Raw genomic sequence first — 21,727 nt, forward strand, 5'->3', positions numbered from 1 at the left:
CCCCTCCTCCCCCTCTCCCATGTCCCCCCGGAACTGTCAGTCCCGTTGTTTTCTCCTCCAGATCGTTCATCCAGCCTGTCCTATCCAGACAGGCCTGCAAGAATGTCAATTTAACTAAATGACACAGGGAGAAGTTGTCGGAATGGTTTATGTGTATATTTGCCACAGCAGCAAAATTAAAGTCTAGGAAGCAAAGCACAAACACGTTTTTCTTTCCTGCATGACATGACAGCTTGAGGTAGCTGCCCGTGGATGTTGCAGTAGCCCATAACAATGTAAGACCCATGGCTCTTCTCTTACTCCATCATCTTCGAAGGAGGGGTAGGTAAGCAGAAGGGCACTTTGCCAGCCCAGGCTTCCTGGCCCATTCAACAAGTCCTTGTTCTGGGGGACAAACAGCCTCAACATCTCAGAGGCAAGAGCAGTGGGAGTGAAGACTGTGAGCAACTGACATCTTTTGCCACAATGGTTATCACCTGCCTCAGTTTATTGTTGACAGGTACCTGTCTAGTTGGTAACAACTGTGCACAACAGAACAAAAACACTGCCCGGTCCTGAGCCATCTTCACAATTGTTCACCAACTTCACGATTGCGCTACTGTTTATGAGTCCAATATTGCAGCCAGTGTCGATCCATCTTGTCAAGGGCCTTCCTCTTTTGCCCTGCCCTACTTTTCCAAGACTGATTTCCTTCTTGTGAAGACTGGTCTCTCCTGACAACATGAAACAAACTCTTGCCATCTTTGCCTCGAAGCAGTACTCTGGCCGTACTTCTTCGAAGACAAGAGTTGTTTGTCCTTTTAGCAGTCCATGGTATGCTCAATATCCTTCGCCAGCCCCATCATTCAAATGCACCGATTCTTCACTGGTCTTCCTGATTTCATGTCCAAATTTCACAATGGAAAACACCATGGTTTGGGTGTGGCGCATCTTAGTCTTCAAAGTAACTTGCTTGCTCTTCAGTACTCAAAAGAGGTTTATGCAGCAGATGGACCCAATCCAATGTATCATTTGATTGTTGACTGCTGATTCCATGAGCATTGATTATGGATCCATGCAAGACAAAATAGTTGACAACTCCAACCTTTCTTTTGTTTATCGGGATATGACCTATGGGCCCAGTTGTGGGGAATTTTTGTTTTTTTCATGTTGAGTTGTAATACAGACTGAAGGCTATAGTCCTTGATCTTCATCTGCAAGTGCTTCAAGTCCTTGCTTTCACAAGCAAGGTTGTGTCATCTACATATTACAGGTTTTTAAGCCTTCCTTGGAGGCTGGAAAATACAGTGTGCTAGTGAGCTCAGGCTCCTGCTATGGGGGGTGGGATGCTGGCCCAACCATTGAGCACTTGGAGTGAGGGCTCAATGATGAGACTAGAGACAGTAAGCTAGCAGTAGTGACTGATCACTGATGGCCACCTGAGCCAGACAGCCATTTTGCTGTCCCCTTGGCTATGTTTCCTGTTGTGTTGCTGCATTTCTGAGCCTAATTCTGTAGTCTTTTCCCCCTTTTCAGATCTACTGCCAGGAAATTGCATTTTGATGGACGGTGGCACCATTGGTTTCCAGGACTTAGACCAGCTACCCAGGTGTGGGCCATGGACAAACCTCCAGTCACAGCAGGCTCTAGAGTGGAGGGGCTGAGCCAAAGCATCCTCAGTGCCGTCTGCCAGGAACTGCTGCTTTGGCTGTTGCTGAGCATTAAATGAGAACGTATGTCAAGATATGAGTGCTCCATGATTGGGACTACTTCGGGAAGGTGGCACAGTCTAAGCTTTGCTGGTCGCCACTCTGGGTGCTTCAGGAAAGAGAGCCTCAGTCCAACCACTGTGCTAGGCACATGGAGACTGCTTGGCAGCTGTCTGTTGAGGGCATGACTGCTTGGGGTAGCTTCCTGGGCCTGGGAACAGGAGGACGATGTCTGGGTCGGAAACTCTGCTCGGCTGTAAGGTCCCATCCAGGTCTCCCTCCGGGCTTCAGGTTTCTGCAGGAGCGTGGAAATGCTCTTATCCAAGGCTGGTTCTGGAGAAAATCTTATGAGTGCAGGTGGTCTGAGTTTTCAATTTCCCTCTCAGTCTAGGCTGGAATGCAAAACTACTGACTATTACGAACTTACTTGTTCAGTCACCACTGCTGAACAAAGAATATAAGCAGGAAATCTTAAAGGGAGATCCAGATGGCTAGTGAAGATACGAAAGGTCATCAAAGAGGTGCAAATAAAGCCAAAAAGATGAAAGGTATGCCATTTCCAAGTTAGGAGAGATTGAAGCAGGAAAGAAAGGACCAGCCTCGTGTACCCAATGGTTGGAGCCGCCCGCAGTCTGCTCCCCACACTGCTGTCCAGCCACCAGACCCCTCTGTGAAGACCCCTCGTGACCTGGTTATCTTCATGTAGGTGAGCCAACTTGGGACCGTTGACCATTCTGGCTCAGACCCTCTGTTGATGGGCTCCTTGGATATTTGTGTTACCATCTTTCTCTTCTATGGTTAATGTGTGGCTTGGGTCTCTTCTGCCAGTATCTGCCTGTGCTGCCTTCCCCCCTTCCTTCATCGGCTGCCAGAAGTTGGCCACAATTTAGTCTTTCCATGAGCTGACTACTCATTCATTCATTTCGGGTTTTATCTTATTTCTTATACTTTTCTTGCAGTACTTTCTTTGTGATGCTTTTGTAATATCTTTAAACATAAACCTAGCTCATTGATTTGCAACCAACTTTCTTTCCAAATGCTGTATGAAGTTAAGTACTTTTCCAGAATGAAGCACTACCTGGTCCTGCACCATCCTCACCCTGTTGGAGCCCATGGCCATAGGCCCTGGCGCAAATGTAAGCATTTAAGTCAGTCTTCGGGTATTGTGCACCTGAAGCCCGGCAAGTTTTTATATGTAGCTGTAATTCAGTTCTAAAGGTTTTTTAACTTTCTCTTTGATTCTGCTTTCAACAACATATTAGGGGTCCCCCCCCTTTTCCAAACACATTGTTTTTGGTTTTCTTTGGGGGGAAAAGTTGTGATTTTTCAGTGGAGATTTACCAAGCAGATCACTTTCACTTTTCTCCCACTCTCTCCAAGACTTTCTGACACGATGGGATCCCTTTCAGAGCAGCTGGTAGTGGGAGCCAGGCGCCATCTGTTTCTCTCGGGGATATATGGAGACTGAGGTTCGCATGGTCCTCATTGGATTCATGGTTTTCACGTGTCTTTGAATTTTGTCACTCCTCTTTTCTGAAGACAGAAACCAATAGTTGCACATTTGATGGCTGCTCATGAGCTGTTGTGATCCCAGTTGCTAGTCACAAAAGTAGGACATTGTCATTTGTGGAGGGTTGACCTTAGTGTCCTTGAAACCAAGCTGTCCGTCCTCCGAGACGATAGTCCTAAGCCCACAGACCCAGTGATGCGTTCCTCTGTGTGTTTGGGTGTTTCATACCTTTGTCCTCTTGTGTGCTCCACCACATTCATGCTATATCTGCAGCAATAGTAAATACACACACAGATCTCTTATCAAATCCCTATACGCTTTGGAGTCTCCTTCCACTCTCCCTCCCAGCCCTGATCAGCCTCTACTCGTATATCCCCATGATTGCAGGATTAGGCCTTTAAGAAGATTACCTCTGTTGCTTTAACTCTTACAAATCTCCCAGGGTCCCTCATGCCTCCATCCTTTTTGCCCTAACCTCCATCTTACTATAAATTGCCTGCCTCTTCACCCAAGTTAGCACTGGTCTACCCTCTAGCCTGCATTAGTGGTTTTCCCTGGTTATATAACATCAATCCATCAAATTCTCACTGAAATGCCCAGTGGATGGAGAATTTGGTCTGTGGAGAAGGGCTTTGAGGTTTGGGCTGCGATTCGTGGCCAGTGTGTACATCCTTGAGTGATCACCTGGGAGTGACCAGACTGTGTTCTTTTGCAGTTTTGTCTGCTGGACAGACTAATGGCTGGAGAGCAGGGCTTGTCAGTCTCTCTGTTTAATTTGCCTCTGTTTTCCGGTGCTCTTGTCCTGGTAGTCAGGCTTTGTGATCTTTGGAAGTGACCTTCTTTGTAAGCAGCACTACTTTTGTCTTCATTTCCCTGCCCACCCTGGTGACTCTTTTCCCTCTTTTCATTCGTATCTGGTTTGTGTCCTTTTGCCCTGGATGTACCGTATCTTTATGTAAACAGTGTACAGGTTGTACCTGCCTCCTCTTTCTAACCCTTATATCAGTTCTGAAAGTGGCCATCCCTCCCATGGCACTCTACTTCTCTACCGGGCTCAACTAATTCCTTGCTTTGGCCACACAGAACTCACAGCCAATGGTCATACCTTATTAGGGAAAGGATTGCAATTCAGGATCAGGAACAACTTGGGACACAGTTCTTTGGTCAAGGCAGCTTCTCAGCCTTGAACACAGACAAGCCTCTCCCTGATCCTTGTTCCTTAGCCAGTTGAGCCTCTTGGGCCCAGAGGTACCCTGCTCTGCTAGTAAGCCTCCACCTAAAGGTGCTCATCTCTTGTTCCATGGATCTGTGGGTTGGCAAGCTTAAGTCTATTGATGAGCACCTGGAGGCATCCCATTCTGCCAGGAAACTTCCTTCTCAAGGGTGCTTGCTTAGTATTCTTGCTTTATGGGTTTGCACACCCACTGTAACCATCTTGTTCCTGGTGCCAGGAAGCCCAGTGCACCACCATACCACCAGCCTTCTGGTCCTGCTGCAGCAGTTCCTCTAGCCATCTTGCACTCTCTGTGGTGTGACAGCACGAGCACTCTGCCCAGGAGGTTGTCGGCACAGGGACCGCAGGTCCAAAAGACATGCCTCAATCCTGTCTCCTCCTCTTGGTAGTAGTGAGATTTACATACACACCACCACCATCTCTGGGAGGACTCATTTTAAGCTTTCAGTGGAGTGGGAAAACTGGCCAATCCCTCTTCAGGGTTCCCTACACCTTATTGTATAGTCCCACCCAGTCATTTGGTAAAAGTTACAAGACCTTGGTGAGCAAGTCCATTTAAAAGCCGTCCATGGCACTGCATAGGCCTACACCCCTTCTCTCTCTCCCTGTCCCTTCCATTCCAACACACACTCCTGGCTCCCCATCTCCCCGAGTCCTTTGCTCCAGTGGTCTCAGCCACCCACTCCCATGGTCACACCCTGGGCTTTGTCATCACTTAAGACTAATCCACCCACAGAGCTAGAATTCAGACATCTCAGTCGATGACAAGAACTTCCTGTCCTTCCAGCTGGCATGATCTATGACGACTCTATGCTCGCTCGAGCTCAGACTCGAAGTTTTCTTTCCTTTATGACTCATTCCCATCACCATAATAGCATGCATTCAACTTTTCCATCTTCAATAAATCCTCCCTTCACCTCAGCTCCTCCTACTCGTGTCTGAGTCTTTGGCCTATCAGAGCCCACCCTTTCCACTGCCCCCCACTCTGCTCAGCCTGCTCCACGAAATTGCCTTGTCCTCTTTCTGAAAATGGCACTTTGCTTTTATTTCAAACATGCTCCTCGTTGCCCTCCTAGGACCCCCCCACTTCCTGTTGCATACACAATGACTTCTTTTTGCCCCTCTCATCTACACCCCTTTCTGAGTTTATGAAAGACTTCCCTACCTATTAAGGAGTTGGCAGACTATATCTAGCCTGCTGCCTGTGTTTGTACATAAAGTTTTATTGGCACACAGCTACACCCACTCCTTCATGGGCTGTCCATGGCAGCTTGTTTGTTACCAGGATGGAGTTGAGCCCACCTACTTTTCACTCAGGGACAAGGTTAGGTTATGGGAAGACCAGGTTTTCATGCAGAAATGAACATTGGGAGAAAATGGAGAATAATCATATCAGATCACAAAATTGAAGGTGACTACATCAATATATAATTGCAAATTACATCATTGCATCACTGCTAATCCACTGAAAATCTGACCCCGCCAAGGTGACCCCCTTCACTTTGGGCATTCTTGTTACCACACAGAGTGGAGTCTTCACTTGTAAGTGGGTGGGGGGTGGGTGTCAGGTAACAAGAGGGGCTAGGGTGGAGTAGGGGGAGTTTTGATAGTCTATGACCAGCTCCTGCTCCTCGTGGTGCCGCTCCAACACACCTGCGGCCCACGGACAGGCTAGCTGAAGCCCAGGGGCCAGGGCGCTGGTGCTGGCTGTGGTGTGGCAGCGGGGACTGCTGCTGTGTTAGCAGGCTGTGGACTGGTGTTCCTGGACCGCTAGCCCCCCACCTAGTTCTCCAGCCCTCTTGGGCTTTGTCCAGCCTCTTCTGGCTGTTGGGTCAGTCAGCTGGAGGCAATTTCTGTGCATACATCGAATCACCTTGGCCAGTGACCTGCTGGTCCTCCGGCTCACTGCTGGCTCTTTCTCCCCTCCAAGCTCTGGACAGACAGCAGATTGCGTCATGTTCATTTTTGCCCCAGCTGTCCACCATCACTCACGTGCCTCTTCTGACCTCTGTGCCAAAGCATCCTCCAGTCTAGACCTCTGCCCTCTATGCTGAGCACATGCTCTGCACTGCCCCTGATCACCAACAACATTGCCTGTGCAGCCTTGGGTAGTAGTGTAGTGCAGTCAGCAGGCCCCAGTGTCTGCCCACTCAACTATGGAGAAGACACGACTTCCCTGTGCCAGCCCTTTGAGAGTACAAAGCCTCTCCCCCATGCCATTTCTTCAGTGTGGGGAGGGGGGGTGGACACAACTCTGCCAGGCAGTTTTGACTCCAAGCAAGCGCTCAGCCAAACTTTGTCAGCACTGAGGCCCACCACGACTCCCTCCTCTACCTGGGTATCTACCCTATACCCACCTTCTCCCCTGACCTGAGGCACCTCAAGTCTTCCTGCCCTCGCCCATTCCCCCTCTCAGCCCCCCCCCCTATGCTTCCACACAGTGGACAAGACCACTCCCCGCAATGTAATCCCTGCAGGGCCGCCTGAGCAGGCCACCCCAACAGTCACACCATTGACAACAACCTGTGCTTGTCGCTGCTCTTAGATTCTACTCTGAAGGGTTTTCCTCCGGGGGATGGCCTTTCCAATGTGTGAAAGGCAAGTTACATCACTGAGCTGCCCAGAAGGCCAGCTGTAACCTGGCTCCTGCCTACTTGTCAACCACATATTCTACCATGCTGCCCCTTGCTAATGTGGTTCTCAACTTTCCTAAAGCTGCGACCCTTTCATGTTGTGGTGACCCCCCAAACCATAAAATTATTTTCGTTGCTACTTCATAACTATAATTTTGCTGCTGTTATGAATTAGGCGACCCCTGTGAAAGGGTCGTTTGACCCCCAAAGGGGTTGCGACCCACAAGTTGAGAACTGCTGCCTTATTCAGAGCAGCTTCTTCTAGGACTCTAGCCCCTGCCAAGAGCTCCAACTTTGTCTCTGATCTCTGTGCTCCCCCCGCCTCCACCTAGTTAAGGCTGAGGCCAGATTTTATCCTGGGGATTGAGCATGTTGACTAGAGTCCACTTCAGAATCTTGCAGGCTCTAGCACATTTTCCCAGCAGCACGATGTGTTCTTTGACGCTGCCGAGGGTGTTCACCTCCATTTTGGCCTGGTTCACTCTTAATAGACCTTTAACAACAGCTTCTGTTCAGGGACACAGATGATCCTTATGTTGGATTCTCTTTTTCTCTCTTCCAGTGCTATTAGCTTCCCTCTAATTGCTTTAGCTTTTGTCTTTTTATCTGCGTTCCCTGTGTTTTATCTAATTTGATTTTCAGTGATATACAGGGTCTGTTTCTGGCTGGTTTGGGTGTATTCATCTGGTAATGGTGTGTTTTGGTCTATAGCTTATTTCTGTAGGGGGGGGTTGCCCTTTTCATCTTCTCCTGTTTCAGTTTCGTGCACTTTGAGTTTTCTGCACTTCTGGGTCGGCATCAGGCTTCCAGGGTCATCTCCCACACTGTGTCTGTTTGTTCCCCTTGGGGCTGACTCGGAGAGCTCTGGGCTCTTCTTCTGTTGCTAGTTGTTGGCTTCCTTCTTCCCAGTGGCTGGCCCTCCCTTTCTCTGTTACTCTTTGGGCTGGTTATATGGGTGGGGGTACTTTGATGGTTAGCAGCCCAATGCTTAACCACAGCCACAATCAAACAAAAATCCCTGCCATTGAGTCAGTGTTAACTCATAGTGACTCCCCATCCCTGAGAATAATGAGCAAGGCCAATTGCTGCACATGTGCCTGTCCTAGGCATTGACCAGTCACAGGGGCATCTGTTTGCCCCTTAGTGTGGCTGACCTTTCCTCCACATAGTGTCACCCAGTGTTTGTCACACCAGCTCGTGGAGCAGCGCTTCTTGCACTCTTGTCGTGTGGCTGTGCACGCTTTGTGTACCCAGCCATCTGCTGGTAAACGCTGGGCTTGTGTCCACGTCTGAAGTGGTATGAACAGAGCTGCTATGTGCATGAGGGTACAACTCCTTGTGTGGATGTGTATTATCACTTCTAGGGAAGGAATTGTTTCATCTGGGAACTCGTGTAACCTTCTGAAAGACTGGCCAACCCTTTCTCCCAACTGTGCGCCCGTAAAGGAGAGAGTAGCAGATGTGCCACCGGTTGCTTTTACTTAACCAGGCATCTCCCTTTTGTTGGCAAAGCTCTGCTCCTTTAAGTTTTCGGGATCTTAGACCGCCTCTTGGCCAGAGATTGGGGGTGGGTGGGGGAAGAGTAGCTGTGAATCTGGGTGGACTTCAATCCCCTACAGCCTCAGGCCACCCCATTTGCTCCTGTTATCAGCTCCCCGTCTTCAGATCTGACAGGGTCAGAAGCTGGCATCCTAGTGTGTACTGCTGCTGTGGGCAGTGCTGAGATGCTGCACTGCTCTGTGTGTCACAAAGGGGAAGGAGACGTGCAACCCCAAAGGGCCAAGAGCCAGAGTTGAACTCTGCTGCCGGCAGAGCAGCCTCGGGACACACATGCCTTCAAAGTGCCATCTGCAGATAGGCCTGGAAGTTAAGCCTCCTGAGCTGATCCACCTGCCACCTTCCCCTAACAGGCAACCTTCCCTTGCTGTCACTGTGCCACAGGAGGACTTTCCTCATTGAGACACCTTTTCCTGCCCAGGGACCAACGGGCACCACGTCCCCAAGACAACTAGCAGCAGGTCCACAGCAGTAAGCTTCATAGTGGCTCCAAAGTGGGCTGAACCCAAGGGGCCCAGGCAGATGAAAGGACCTACATAACGCGCTTTGGCCACAGCCTGATGGTGTGGCTGAGAAAGTGTATGCTGAGAGCAAGAAGCCCTTCCCGCCGGCTGGGTCTACTTACGTGAACTACCTGAAGGGCTGAAAGAGCCAGTGTCTGGAGACAGTCGTTGATTAGTGAGGATCCGGATGGGGCACTACTGCTGAAGGTGCACTGACTATCTGTTGAGTGAGTGGAAACTTCTGGACCCAGAAGGTGATCCTGGCATAAGGCAAATGGCCTCATAGTCCCTGACGGTGCCCTTGACAGTGGTTCAAGTGTCATGTTTTGATGATACCAACTTTATGCTCACTTAAAAAGCATGGGCTGGAGACGCCTGCTGAGTCCCCAATTGGTCCAAGCACAGGCCCCAGCAGTGCTGCGGGGGGCTGTCCATACAGCATGCTGGGAAGTGTACTCTTCTTCACGGAGTCCTGCAATCTCAAGGGTACTCTTCAGTGGTTGGGAAGCTTGCCGGTCATGGCTGGAACATGCCGATTTCGCCCAGTGCAGCTGCCCCTTGTGAGAAGAGGAGGAAAGAGGGGAGCATAGCATGATCAGAGCACTGATGATAGAGAGAGGTGCTTTGTGTCTTAGGGAAAACGTGTTTCCACAAGTCCCATAAACCCCTGTGCTGGTGGGGCTGCTTCTCCTCCCACACACAGAGAGAGACCCCAGGGTGGACGCATTAGAGGAAACAAAGTACCCTCACCTCTCAGGTGACCTTTTCCTGCCAGGCCCTTCTATGGGCTGAGACATTCATTTTAAGCATCTTTTTTGAGAAAGAGAAGTGGCGGTCAGAAAATAAAAGTGCCTGAGCGTCCTTCAGTGAACAGAATCAGAAATCACCACAGGGTCATATTTGCATGAAGTCGCTTTTAACTGAAAAGAAATGAAAAAAAAAAAAAAGAATTTCACAGTCAAAGTGAAAGGCCCCACAGCCTTCACCATGCTGCCAGCCTCCCTCATGCACTGCCGTCCCCTTGAATGCTCTGACCGCCCAGCTTCTCACCGTTCTCCTTGCAGCCCCTTACCCTTCCTCCTGAGGGCAGAGGGCACCCCGAGCTGCCCTGGGGGCACCCGTTCTGAATTGGCACCTGCTCCTTTGATGGTGTGTCTGTACCTTTGTAGGATAGAGAGCTCTCTCCTTATGTACCAGGAGGTCTTCTCCTGGGACCCTACAGTTTCCAAATGGGCACCAAGGCTCGACTACTGCCACAGGCATCCCACCCTTTTTTTCTTGGCCACCTCTGAGCTGCTCCGCAGGAGGATTTGAAACACCTGCATAGGTTAGAATTGACAGCACTGACCAGTGGCTTGTTGGCTTGCCTGACATTTGCATTTCTCAGTGTCGGGGGACTCTCATCAGGCTCTGCTGTGCAGGCTGGAGAGGGTGGCACCCTCAGACCTCTGACCAGCACCGTGGCCACCAAGGTAATGCCCTTTTGGCATGCCTTGCACAGCTTGGGCTTGTGGGGTACAGCTGCCCTATGGCTCAATTATCAAAGTTATGGATCCAAGGGGACTTTGGGGGCTGTCCTTTGGAAACCTCGCAGGAAGGCGATCCCAGGCTTGATGACTGTCTTCTGAGAGATGGGAACTCTTCTGCCTCGTGTCTCCCCTGGGCGCTGAGGGGGCATGGCCAGTTTCAGGTATCCTTTTCAAACAAAAACTTGCACATTTTCGTCCCAACCTTGTTCGTTCTTGGAGACCGCCTCCTCCCACTTTCCTGGGGGTCACTACCCTTGGGTTGTATTTAACAAGCATTCCTTGTGGCTTTTCCTTGATGTCATGGTGTTGGGATTATCGGGATACTAGAAATGAGCTCCCTAGAGAGCCCTGCCTTCTCAGAGCTCCTTCGGGATATGGAAGGTTCTGGGCTCCGCAGGCCACTGTCGTGTGTGGCTGACCGTGCCCAGCTTCCCAGGCACTTTGTCATTTCCTGGCAAAAAGCTGAGACTCAGAAATGCAAGCCACTTGGTCAGACACTAATGGAAGCCTGTTTTCCAGCTGTGTAGCCAGCGCATGCCGCTCCCAGGAGACAGAAGAATGCTCGGCTGAGGACACAAGACAAGAATGGTCTTGCCCTTTGCAGTAGCTAGTAGCTCATTCCTAGAGGAAGGGACGGTTCATGGCCACTCTCGGCATGGCCTGTACTCTTGCCCACCTCAGCCTGCAGGTGGCCACTTGGTGACCTGGCCCCAGTGTCCCAGAGTTGGCAAGGCAGATGCCTCGCTTGTCCACATCTGAGGGGTGCTTTGCCTTTGGGGGGAGAGGCTCCTCTCTGGCCCTCAGGCTTCCTTCTTGCACAGGTGTCCCCCTTGATTCTCAGACGCTGAGGTGCAGGGTGCTGTTGGGGTATGAGGTGTGGGGTTTGATGGCGCTCGGAGGGTGGGTTCTGCCTGGTGGGTACTTAACGTGCTCATTTAATACTTCAGGGAGGAAAAGTCGGAAGACCAAGACCTCCAGGGCCTCAAGGACAAACCCCTGAAGTTGAAGAAGTTGAAGAAGGATAAGAAGGAAGACAAAGAGGGCAAACATGAGTCTCTCCAGCCGTCTGCCCACCACTCTGCTGAGCCCGCCGAGGCTGGCAAGGCCGAGACCTCTGAGGGGGCGGGCTCAGCCCCGGCTGTTCCAGAGGCCTCAGCCTCCCCGAAACAGCGGCGCTCCATCATTCGTGACCGGGGACCCATGTACGATGACCCCACCCTGCCTGAAGGTTGGACACGGAAGTTGAAGCAAAGGAAATCTGGCCGCTCGGCTGGGAAGTATGATGTGTATTTGATCAAGTAAGTGAGCGCCACTGGTGGGGTGGGACTGGACCAGCTACCAAGTATGGTTGAGTGACGTGGGCAGGTGCTTCTTTTGGGCCTCGTGTTCTCACCTGGAACGTGGGAGAGCAAGTAGAGGCAGACGAGGCCCCAGGGAACAGAACAGTGCTTGGCATGTTAGGCCCCGAGGACTCTCAAGGGCATGTGTCTGCTTCAGGCGGGGCCCACCCCAGTCCCCCTGGAGAATGCTACCTGTCTTCTTTCTCGGGAGCAGCAGGTGCCAGGGCGCCCAGTCTAGTCTGATGCTCTGAGGATCCATCTGGGCAAAGGTATGCCCTCAGCACTGTCTGGTCTTTTCAGCTGGCCCCTTCCTAGCTGTCCAGCCATGGGCTGCCAGTTGGGTATGCTCAAATGACACATAGTAACTTGTAAACTGAGTTTCAGAGGAGCAGGGGCTCAATGAGTTCAGTTAGGCACCTTGAAGTGATCCAAAAAAGGTTAGGGATTTTCATGCGGTATCATTTGCTTACACTCAGCCCCAACCTCACAATTCCCAATTAGCAAATTGTCCCATTCACTGAAAACACTGGAGTGCTTTCCTGACCTCGTGCCTGCCCAGTTCCCAGCAGATGTTGCAAGAAGCTAGTTTTTGATTTGCTGGGACTTTGTAGAATCTTACTACCACGGGACACTGTCCATCAGCTCGGAGACGAAGAGTCAGAGGGCATGTTCCTATCGACAGCTGAGGAAACAGATGCCAGCTTGCCCGAGCTCAGCTGGGGGACTATTCTAGCAGCATGTCAGGTGCCTGCTGGAGCCTGTGGGCGGGAGTGGGGGGAGCAGGTGGGTGCCAAAAGCACACCAGGGCTCCTCTGGACTGAGCCAACGTGGCCAGGTCAAGCTGTTCACCCACTAACCGCTCTCTGTGTCTCTCTGTTTCCCCAGCCCCCAGGGCAAAGCCTTCCGCTCTAAAGTGGAGCTGATTGCCTACTTCGAAAAGGTAGGCGACACCTCCCTGGACCCTAATGATTTTGACTTCACGGTCACAGGGAGAGGGAGTCCTTCCCGGCGAGAGCAGAAACCACCTAAGAAGCCCAAATCTCCCAAAGCCCCAGGGACTGGCCGAGGCCGGGGACGCCCCAAAGGGAGCGGCAGTGCAAGACCCAAGGCAACAGTGGCCGAGGGTGTGCAGGTGAAGAGGGTCATGGAGAAGAGCCCAGGCAAGCTCCTGGTCAAGATGCCTTTCCAAGCCACAGGGGGCGGCAAGGCGGAGGGCGGCGGGGCCACCACCTCCACCCAGGTCATGGTCATCAAGCGTCCTGGCAGGAAGCGGAAAGCCGAGGCTGACCCTCAGGCCATTCCTAAGAAGCGGGGCCGGAAACCTGGCAGCGCAGTGGCAGCCGCCGCAGCTGAAGCCAAGAAGAAGGCGGTGAAGGAGTCTTCCATCCGCTCTGTGCAAGAGACCGTGCTCCCCATCAAGAAGCGCAAGACCCGGGAGACAGTCAGCATCGAGGTCAAGGAAGTGGTGAAGCCCCTGCTGGTGTCACCCGTGGGCGAGAAGAGCGGCAAAGGACTGAAGCCCTGCAAAAGCCCTGGACGGAAAAGCAAGGAAAGCAGCCCCAAGGGGCGCAGCAGCAGCACCTCCTCACCCCCCAAGAAGGAGCACCACCACCACCACCACCACTCGGAGCCTCCCAAGGCCCCCGCGCCACTGCTGCCACCCCTGCCCCCGCCTGAGCCCAAAAGCTCCCAGGACCCTCAAAGTTCCCCAGAGCCTCAGGACTGCCGCGAGGAGAAGATGGTGCCTCGAGGAGGCTCCCTGGAGAGCGATGGCTGCCCCAAGGAACCAGCTAAGACTCAGCCCGTGGTGGCTCCTGCTGCCACCGCTGCTGAAAAGTACAAACACCGAGGGGAGGGCGAGCGGAAAGACATTGTTTCGTCCTCCCTGCCGAGGCCGAGCAGAGAGGAGCCCGTGGACAGCCGGACGCCCGTGACAGAGAGAGTCAGCTGACTGTCTGCGTCGCGGGTGACAGAGCAAACCAAGCCAAGCAAAGGCAGCTGGTGTCTCTTCTCCTTCCGGGTAGGGCTCTGACAAAGCTTCCCGATTCACTGAAATAAAAAAGGGGGGGTTTTCTTTCAGTAAACTTAGAGTTTCGTGGCTTCGGGGTGGGAGTAGTTGGAGCATTGGGGTGTTTTTCTTACCGACAAGCACAGTCAGGTTGAAGACCTAACCAGGGCCAGAAGTCGCTTTGCACTTTTCTAAACTTGGCTCCTTCCGCGAGGCTTGCTGCAGATACTACTGACCAGACAAGCTGCGCCTATACCTGCCCCCCACCCCCACCCCTTTGTACCCCGTCTGGGCCAAGAGTGGCACCCTACTGGTGGGCGTTGGGAGCAGAGAGCAGTTTAGAAACACACACACACACACACACACACACACACAGTTTTCCGTGCCATTGGTGCCCGGCACCCACCCTGCCCACACTTCCCCAGCCCCTCACAGTTCCCCCTCTAAACTCACCCATGGCGTATCACTTCCCAGAACAGGAGCCTAGCCCCTGCCCCCTCCAGTCCTGGCATGGCCTGGCAGGAGTTGTCTTGTGCCTGGCCTGAGCCAGGGATCCGTAGCACTGTCCACTCTCGGGAGACACTTTCCAGAGGGAGGCACTAGAGAGAGCAGCCAGGGAGGCAGCCACCTGAAGCCAAGCCCAGAGGTAACCAGGCCCAGGGCAGTGAGCAGGTCGGCTTCCTGGGCCCAGGCCATCTTCCACATGGTGGACTATGCGGGGCAGGACATCACTTCTTCCGGTTATTCCCGAGTTCTACTCCTTTAGGGACAGCTAGAATGACTTGCACTATCTCAAAGAGGGTGCCACCTGAAGCGACGGTGTTGAGATTTCCTGTGTCCGGATGTAGCGGCGCTTGTTTTAAAGTGGGACTGGCACATGGGGTTCCCACGAAGCTTCGAAACTCTAAGTGTTTGCTGCCATTTTGTAAGGACTTCCTGATTGTGTTTTCTTCTTCCTCCCTTCCTTGGACCTTTTTGATTTCTCCCTTCCCCTCCCTCCTCCTGTCTCCTCCTTTCTGGCCCCTTAGCTAACGCTTGTCAGCCCCGTAGATGCCTCCCTGCCCACCTGCCCCTTTGCTTCTTGCTGCAGCCCCAGCCCCACTCGGCTTGGCTCTGCTCTCAAGCCCTAGCCCCGCAGGGCCTCTCCACCGAGAACCAGAGAGCAACACGTGCTCCTTCTCCCAGGTAGCCCTTCCTTCCTGCCTTCCGGGTAAGAGAGAAACCCGACGCTCGTCCAGCCCTGAATAGCGAGCCTCGAACACTTCCACTCCGGAGAAGGGGGGCAGACGTGTTTGCCACCAGCCCAGCCGCGGCTTTTGGCCAACTCAACCTAGCTCCTCCCCATGTACCCCAGCCGGGACCGAGCGCGCCCTGTCCCAGCCCAGCCCATGCTCCTGTGCCACCATGTGGGGCCAGGCTTGCAGCAGGCTTGGGCCAGGCAGCGGTTTTTCTTTGGGTTCCTGTCTCCCAGAGCTCTGTCCGGAAGTCCTTGTCTAGCTGCAGATCTTCATCATATTGGTATACCCTTTTCTGTGTTTACAGAGATCTCTCTCCTATCTAAATCTGTCCAACTGAGAAGTACCTTATCAAAGTAGCAAAACGAGACAGCAGTCTTATGCTTCCAGAAACACCCATAAGCACGTCACCTGTGAGCTGCTGCAGTGACCTGTCAAATGTGTGTTGTCTTGTGTGTTTCCGTTCTTGTCCCAGCGGAGTGAGACATCACAGAGCACATAGCCGTCCTTGCCAGTTGTAGTGTCAGGAGTCATAGTGACAGTTCCAATCTGTAGCGTAAGATAAAGCAGTGTTTGTCTCTTCCTGAGTGGTTAGAAGCAGGGAGTCTACCCCGTTCGGTTTGTAGTCCTAGCTGGCCACCTCGGCCTGTTTGTACCCCTTTTCCTAATGCTCTAACACCCACCCCACCCCATTCCCAGCTCAGCTGCCCGTGCTCGCTTTGGGACCTTCCCACTCCTCCCAGGAAGGGATAAAAGGTTCTCTCGAGCTCCAGAGGACACCTGCCATGTGTATGCGGTGTCCGGCCAGTTGGTAATGGCGAAACTCTGGGATGGTATAGTTTTGAGGCAGTGCAGTGTGGCTGTTGGGAGGCCAGCTCCCCGCACACCCAACTGCATCCTCTCGAGCCTGTGGCCAGGGCTAAGCAGTCCTCGTGCCCTTTATGCTCCATCCCAAGTTTCCTCTTCTGCCCCAAGTGAAAGGAGGCAGCAGGAGGTGGTTGCCTGCATCAGCTGCCAGTGACCCTGTGGCTACCCTGCCTGGTGGACAGATGGAAACATCCTTAACTGCTATGTCCTTTGAGCACTGGGGGGTTGGGGAGCCCCTCATTGTCTTTGTGAAGAAGACAGCTTTTACAGGCACAGTCACCTCTGCCCTTGGTCCAGGTATTGTTTCCCTGACCCCAATCTGCCCCCAGCCAGGGGACTTGTCATCAGTGGAATCATCAGCCTTGAGTGGTGCCAGCCAGGCACAAGTACAGGAGCACCCCAAAATGCCTCATCTGTCTGTCATTGCTCTGGAGGGTACCTGAGAGGAGGGTTGTTGCCAGAAACCAACTGTCCTGTTGGATTGGGCTACAGATGAGGGCTGAAGGTCTGCACTGAGCCTCCCCTTCAGCCCCTTCCCCCCCTCCAGTGGGCAGCCGGGGCTGAGCATCCACAGGCACCCCCTCGTCCCCACTCCCCACGCTTGCTGTGCGCGCTCCACTGTGTGTTCTGCTCTTAGCTCCATGTCTGATTGTTAGAAATCACTAGGCTACGCCTCCTCCAGGGTCTATAATTACACATGAACACTGAAACCAGTTCTCAAGAATTAGAAGGAGAACCTAGAAAACAGTTGACAGAAAATGACATTTTGATGTTCTGAATGAATAAGAGCAAACTTCTGCAAAGATGCTGATGTAAAACTACTTGGAGCTGGGCCGAAAGCCACCTGTGCTGTGTGTCCCCGAGGAGCTGGCCTCTGACTTGCCCTTGGGAGTTGGGTACAGAGGTTTGCATAGGAGCCCAGCTCTTGGTGTGGCCATGGAGTGTCCCTGATGACTCAGCAGGCCACCTGCTGGCCCCGCCCTCCTTCCTGCTCCTTCTCTTGATGGAGCCCATACCAGACACTGGCCTCTGCCTGCTGTTTGTCCTGGCCCCGGGGACTCCTGGTCACCTCTGTCCCCTGGGCCAGTCTTCCCAGCCTCTCACTCCTCAGCGTCTTAGGGTCCAGAGTGCTGGGAAGCCAGCCCTTGCCTTGCACCTGCCCGCCACCTGGAGCCACTTGCTCCACTTGTGGGGTGGGGGTGGGGGTGGGGGTGGAGCCAGGGACAGGGACGGAGGCAGGACAGGTGCAAGGAGAGCAGCCCCTACCAGTCCAGTCTGCTCCCTGGCCCCGGGTCCAGTGACGCCCCGGCCTGGGGCTGGCTTTGTTTTGCTTTTAGTTCTGCCTTTAGTTCTTCTGTCCCTTTTATTTAATGCACCAACTAGACACAAGAAGCAGTGGACTTTTTCTATATATATCTGTATATTGCACAATTATAAACTCATTTTGCTTGTGGCGCCACACACAAAAGACCTGTTAAACTGATAGCTGTTGCTTAATTACAATATTTCTGATAACCATAGCATAGGTCACAGGAAAATAAAAAACAAAAAACAAAAAAACCGACAACTCTGTCTGCTGGTCACTTCTCCTGCTCGTGTCGCCAGGGCAGGCGCCTGTGCTTGTGAGATGTGTCCCAGGTGCCCTGGACCTGGGGCCACCAGAGTGTAGCCCGCTCTGCGGGGGGCGGGGGGCGCCGGAGCCGATGGGAAGGTGGGGTGGTGGTGGAGTGGGGCCAAGCGCCCCGGGGGCTGGAGGGGAGATGGGAAAACCAGGCGCCAGGGCAAGTGTGCGAAGACTCCAGAACCACCGTGTCTGCCCCTCAATGAGCAATATCTGCTACAGAGTTGAGCTGTAACCGTTCTTTTTGATCTTTTTTTATCTTAAAAATAAAACACCAAAAAAGGGAGAAAAAAAAAAACAAACACAAAAATAAATCCAGAAACTTGTTCTTCCAAAGCAGAGAGCAGTTAGAAGCACCAGGGCCCAAAGCTCCTGCCCCTGTTCCCCCTGCACTCCCCTCTTCCCGCTGCTTCTAAGACCTGAGGTCACTAGTGGAGCAGCTCCAGCCGTGGGGTGCAATGGGGTGGATAGGGGGCTACACAGTGCCCTCATGGCTGGGGTGCAGTATTAGCAGGTGGAGAGCAGGTCCCTTGTGTCCCTGCTCTCAAGTTTTCCCATAAGTCTGTAGCCCCAGCGGCCAGAGAGGACCCCCTCAAGTGTTTGTGGGTGCAAATGGGTCACAGGACTGGAAGGCCATGTACTCCCTGGCCTCCAAGGCTGCCCCTTCAGTTTGATTGACTTCCTGCTGCAGTCATTGACAGCCGCACCAGAGTCCGTAGTTGATGAATTATGACCAAATATGACCAGGACTGTTAATACCCGAGGGCCAAGCCCGTCCTGTCCTCGGCCGGCCATGTAACCGGCCACTAGAACGCGGCTGTGTGCCCTGCCCCGCCCTACCCTGCCCTTGCCTTGTCTTTCTGGGGGGTTCTGTTTGGGTTTGGTTTGGATTTGAGTTTCCCTTTTGTGTTCCGAACATGAGACACTCTTAACTGTGGTGTTGAGGCTTCTGTTTGTGTCGTCGTGGTGGGTGAGAGGAACTGCGCTAAGTAAATCTCTTCTGTGTTTGAACTGAAGTCTGTATTGTAACCTTGTTTTAAAGTAATTGTCCCAGAGACAAAGGCTTCTGGACCCTAGCCGTTGACCAACAATTAGCCTTTGGTGGGAGGGGGCAGGCCGGAGAGGGGACCCTTGCCTAGTGGCACATGGCTGTGATCATGCAAACCCCAGTACATTCTTCAGGCTTCACCCGTACCCCACCCCCTTCTAAGATCATTAATGTCACATCATTTATTTTTTTAAAATTTTTTAGGAAGGCTGATCCTGTGAGGGAAACCGGGAGGGAAGGGAAGGGAGGGCAGGTGCCTGGAGTTGAGTGCTCCCCACCCAAAGCCGCTCTTGACCTGATCATCCCCCTCGGACGTGCTCATGGAAAACACATGCCTGCCCCCTCGGTGGTCACTGGTATACATCAGCCTGTCCACAGGTAACAGGGGCTTGGATAAGGTCTCTGACTAGCGTAGTCAGAGAAGCTAGTCGAGGTTCCTTCAGGACTCCTGTGATGCCCCTGTGCTCCTTGAGTGTCCGGCAGTCTCCCCTCCCTAAAGGCCAAGAGCAGAGTTGGCTGTGGTAGGCACTGGTGGGGCGGTGGGGCAGGAAGAGTGGAGAATGTAGAAGAATCAGGGTGCAGTCACACTCCCTGTGACATGCACTACCAGCCCCAAAGCCCAGCTAGGGTTGGGAGACACAGGTGGGGGCACCCAAGGCAGACTCAGCCAGAGCAAGCCTCAAAGGCCTCGATTGCCCTTTGGTTTTTGTGTTTTGGGACAATTACTTTAGAAAATAAGTAGATCGTTTTAAAAACAAAAAATATTGATTGCTTTTTTGTAGTGTTAAAAACAAAAAGGTTCTTTGTGTATAGCCAAATGACTGAAAGCACTGATATATTTAAAAACAAAAGGCAATTTATTAAGGAAATTTGTACCATTTCAGTAAACCTGTCTGAATGTACCTGTATACGTTTAAAAACGCCCCCACGGAATCCCTGTAACCTATTTATTATATAAAGAGTTTGCCTTATAAATTTACATAAAAATGTCCGTTTGTGTCTTTTGTTGTAAAACCCAGTGATTTTTCATAAGGTTCTTTGACTATTTGAAAAGATGGGCAGCACGCAGTTTTATTTTATTTTTGTAAGGTTTTTAATACATGTGAAGCAAAGAATACGCAGCATGCCTTTCTAAGTGATGCGTTCGCACCTTTTGTTGGGAAGTACTGTATTCCTGTGCTGTTAGCATTCTCGATAAATCTCTCTGTGAAAGTGACTCAAGGTCTGGGCTTTCATTGCAAGACAGAAGTCCCCTCCTGGTCAGAGGCTGCACAGGGCCATGGCCTCCATGGCTGGTTGGCAGAAAGGAAGGGGCACTTCAACCTGGGGCCTCGCTGGCTGCTGACTCAGGGTGCTCCTGCCTTGAGTGCCATGAGGAGCCCTGAAAGGGGGAGGACAGGCCTGCTAGCTGGCATGTTTAAAAGCAACCCGGGGGGTGGGGGGGTGGGGGGGGGCACGGGCGCCCATCCTGGTAGCTCCTGCAGGCTGCATGCTTGTGGGCCTTTCCCCCGGCTCTGCTGCCTGGGCCCCAAGCCACTTGTATCCTCTTCATTGGCCTTTGCTGCTTGGTGACCAGGTCTCTTGACCTGGCAAGGACATGGGGAGGGACTGCCCTGGGGGCAGGGCACTTGCCAGAAGCAGACAAGGGGTACAGGCCTGCCCCCCCATCCCTGGTTTCTGGTTGGATTTGGGCTCCACCCTTAGGAGCTGCAGACCAAAGGCACTGCACACACACATGCACACTGCCCTGCGCCTCCCTCCCCCCAATGTCTCCAGGCTGTTCCAGTAGCTGAGAGCCTGCCTGAATGAAGAAGTGGCCTGAGTCCCTGCCCCCAAGGAACTGTGCACGAGCTCATCTCAGATGCTAGGGTAGTGTCTCAGGAAGGACTAGTCCCAGCAGCCAGAGAGGTTCCATGGAAATGAAGTGTGGGCCCTGCAGGGCGGACTGGCCTTAGGAAACAGCTGCTCAAAGGGACAGCCCTGCTCTTGGAATCTCCCCCATCTTGTGGGTTGGTGGCCAGGTGTGCCTGGGGAATGAGGATGCTAAAGGGTGGTCCAGGAAGGGTTCACCACTGCTCTTGAAGCTGTCTCGGGGAGCCAAGGGTTTTGCTTGATGGACAAGGAGAAGGTACCAGGCTAAGCCAGTGGCACATGCAGCCCCCTGGCCTGTTGGCAGAGCCCTGCTCTGGGGGAGCCAGGACCTCCCTGAAGTGTGAGCAGCAAACAAGGTAAGGCGGGCAGTGGACTGGGCCTTGGAGACCTGGGGCTGATACCGGGAAGCTGGTGGCTGCTATAATGGGGTGGAATGAGGGAGGCATAGCCTTAAGGAGAATAGGCAAAAGATACATGGGTCTTAGAGGTCAAACTAGTCAGGCAAGGAGTTTGATGGCAACTAGGGCTGGGGAGCAGGGTGGGGTGTCAGTAGTGGTGTGGGGTTACGGGTTGACCTGTGATCTGCAAGGTCAGCAGTTCAAAACCAACCAGTCAGTCCCTCCACAGGAGAAAGATGGGTTTACAGGGGCAGTTCTACCCTGCCCTCTAGGGATTACTTTGAGTCTGTATCCACTCCATGGCACTAAGAATTTGAGGAGTGTGACTGCCAAGGGGAGCCCAAGGGCTGAAGGGGGGAGGGGAGGAGGCAGCAGTGAGGACTGGCATCTGCTGCAGCCGGTCAGGCAGGAGGGAATGGAGCCCCAGGGGGCCTTTCCGGAACAGAAACAGACAACCTGGCCTCCGCCTAGCAAATAAGCCAGGGTCCAGCCGCAGCCACCTGGAAGCACTTTCCATTCCTGGGCACCGTGCCTCCGCTGAGGCCTGTCTCCTGGCCCCGGGAGGCCGGACCATCTGGCTCCCTCGCTGGCCCGGCCGCCTCGCATAGCTAGGGCAGCGACTGGGGCCGGACGCGGGCGCCCCTGTGTGGTCGAGGCGCGCGCTGCGGCGGCCTCGGAGATGGC

At 52.9% G+C, this 21,727-nt stretch overlaps 2 protein-coding genes across 2 annotated transcripts in view; both read left to right on the forward strand.

The window, feature by feature from the left end:
* The window catches only part of MECP2 (methyl-CpG binding protein 2), a 46,984-nt gene extending 26,995 nt beyond the window's left edge, over nt 1-19,989 (forward strand). Inside the window, exons 3-5 of the mRNA XM_045285459.1 lie at nt 1,516-1,588; nt 11,602-11,952; nt 12,880-19,989. Coding sequence (XP_045141394.1) covers nt 1,542-1,588; nt 11,602-11,952; nt 12,880-13,945 — 1,464 coding nt within the window. The 5' untranslated portion in view covers nt 1,516-1,541 and the 3' untranslated portion in view covers nt 13,946-19,989. The remainder of the gene's footprint in view (nt 1-1,515; nt 1,589-11,601; nt 11,953-12,879) is intronic.
* Nucleotides 19,990-20,052: 63 nt separating this feature from the next.
* The window catches only part of IRAK1 (interleukin 1 receptor associated kinase 1), an 8,109-nt gene continuing 6,434 nt past the window's right edge, over nt 20,053-21,727 (forward strand). Inside the window, exon 1 of the mRNA XM_045285482.1 lies at nt 20,053-20,068. Coding sequence (XP_045141417.1) covers nt 20,053-20,068 — 16 coding nt within the window. The remainder of the gene's footprint in view (nt 20,069-21,727) is intronic.

The sequence above is a fragment of the Echinops telfairi genome, unplaced genomic scaffold, assembly GCF_000313985.2.
Source record: "Echinops telfairi isolate 266 unplaced genomic scaffold, ASM31398v2 ScPeMD7_7472;HRSCAF=8510, whole genome shotgun sequence".
Classification (NCBI taxonomy): domain Eukaryota; kingdom Metazoa; phylum Chordata; class Mammalia; order Afrosoricida; family Tenrecidae; genus Echinops; species Echinops telfairi.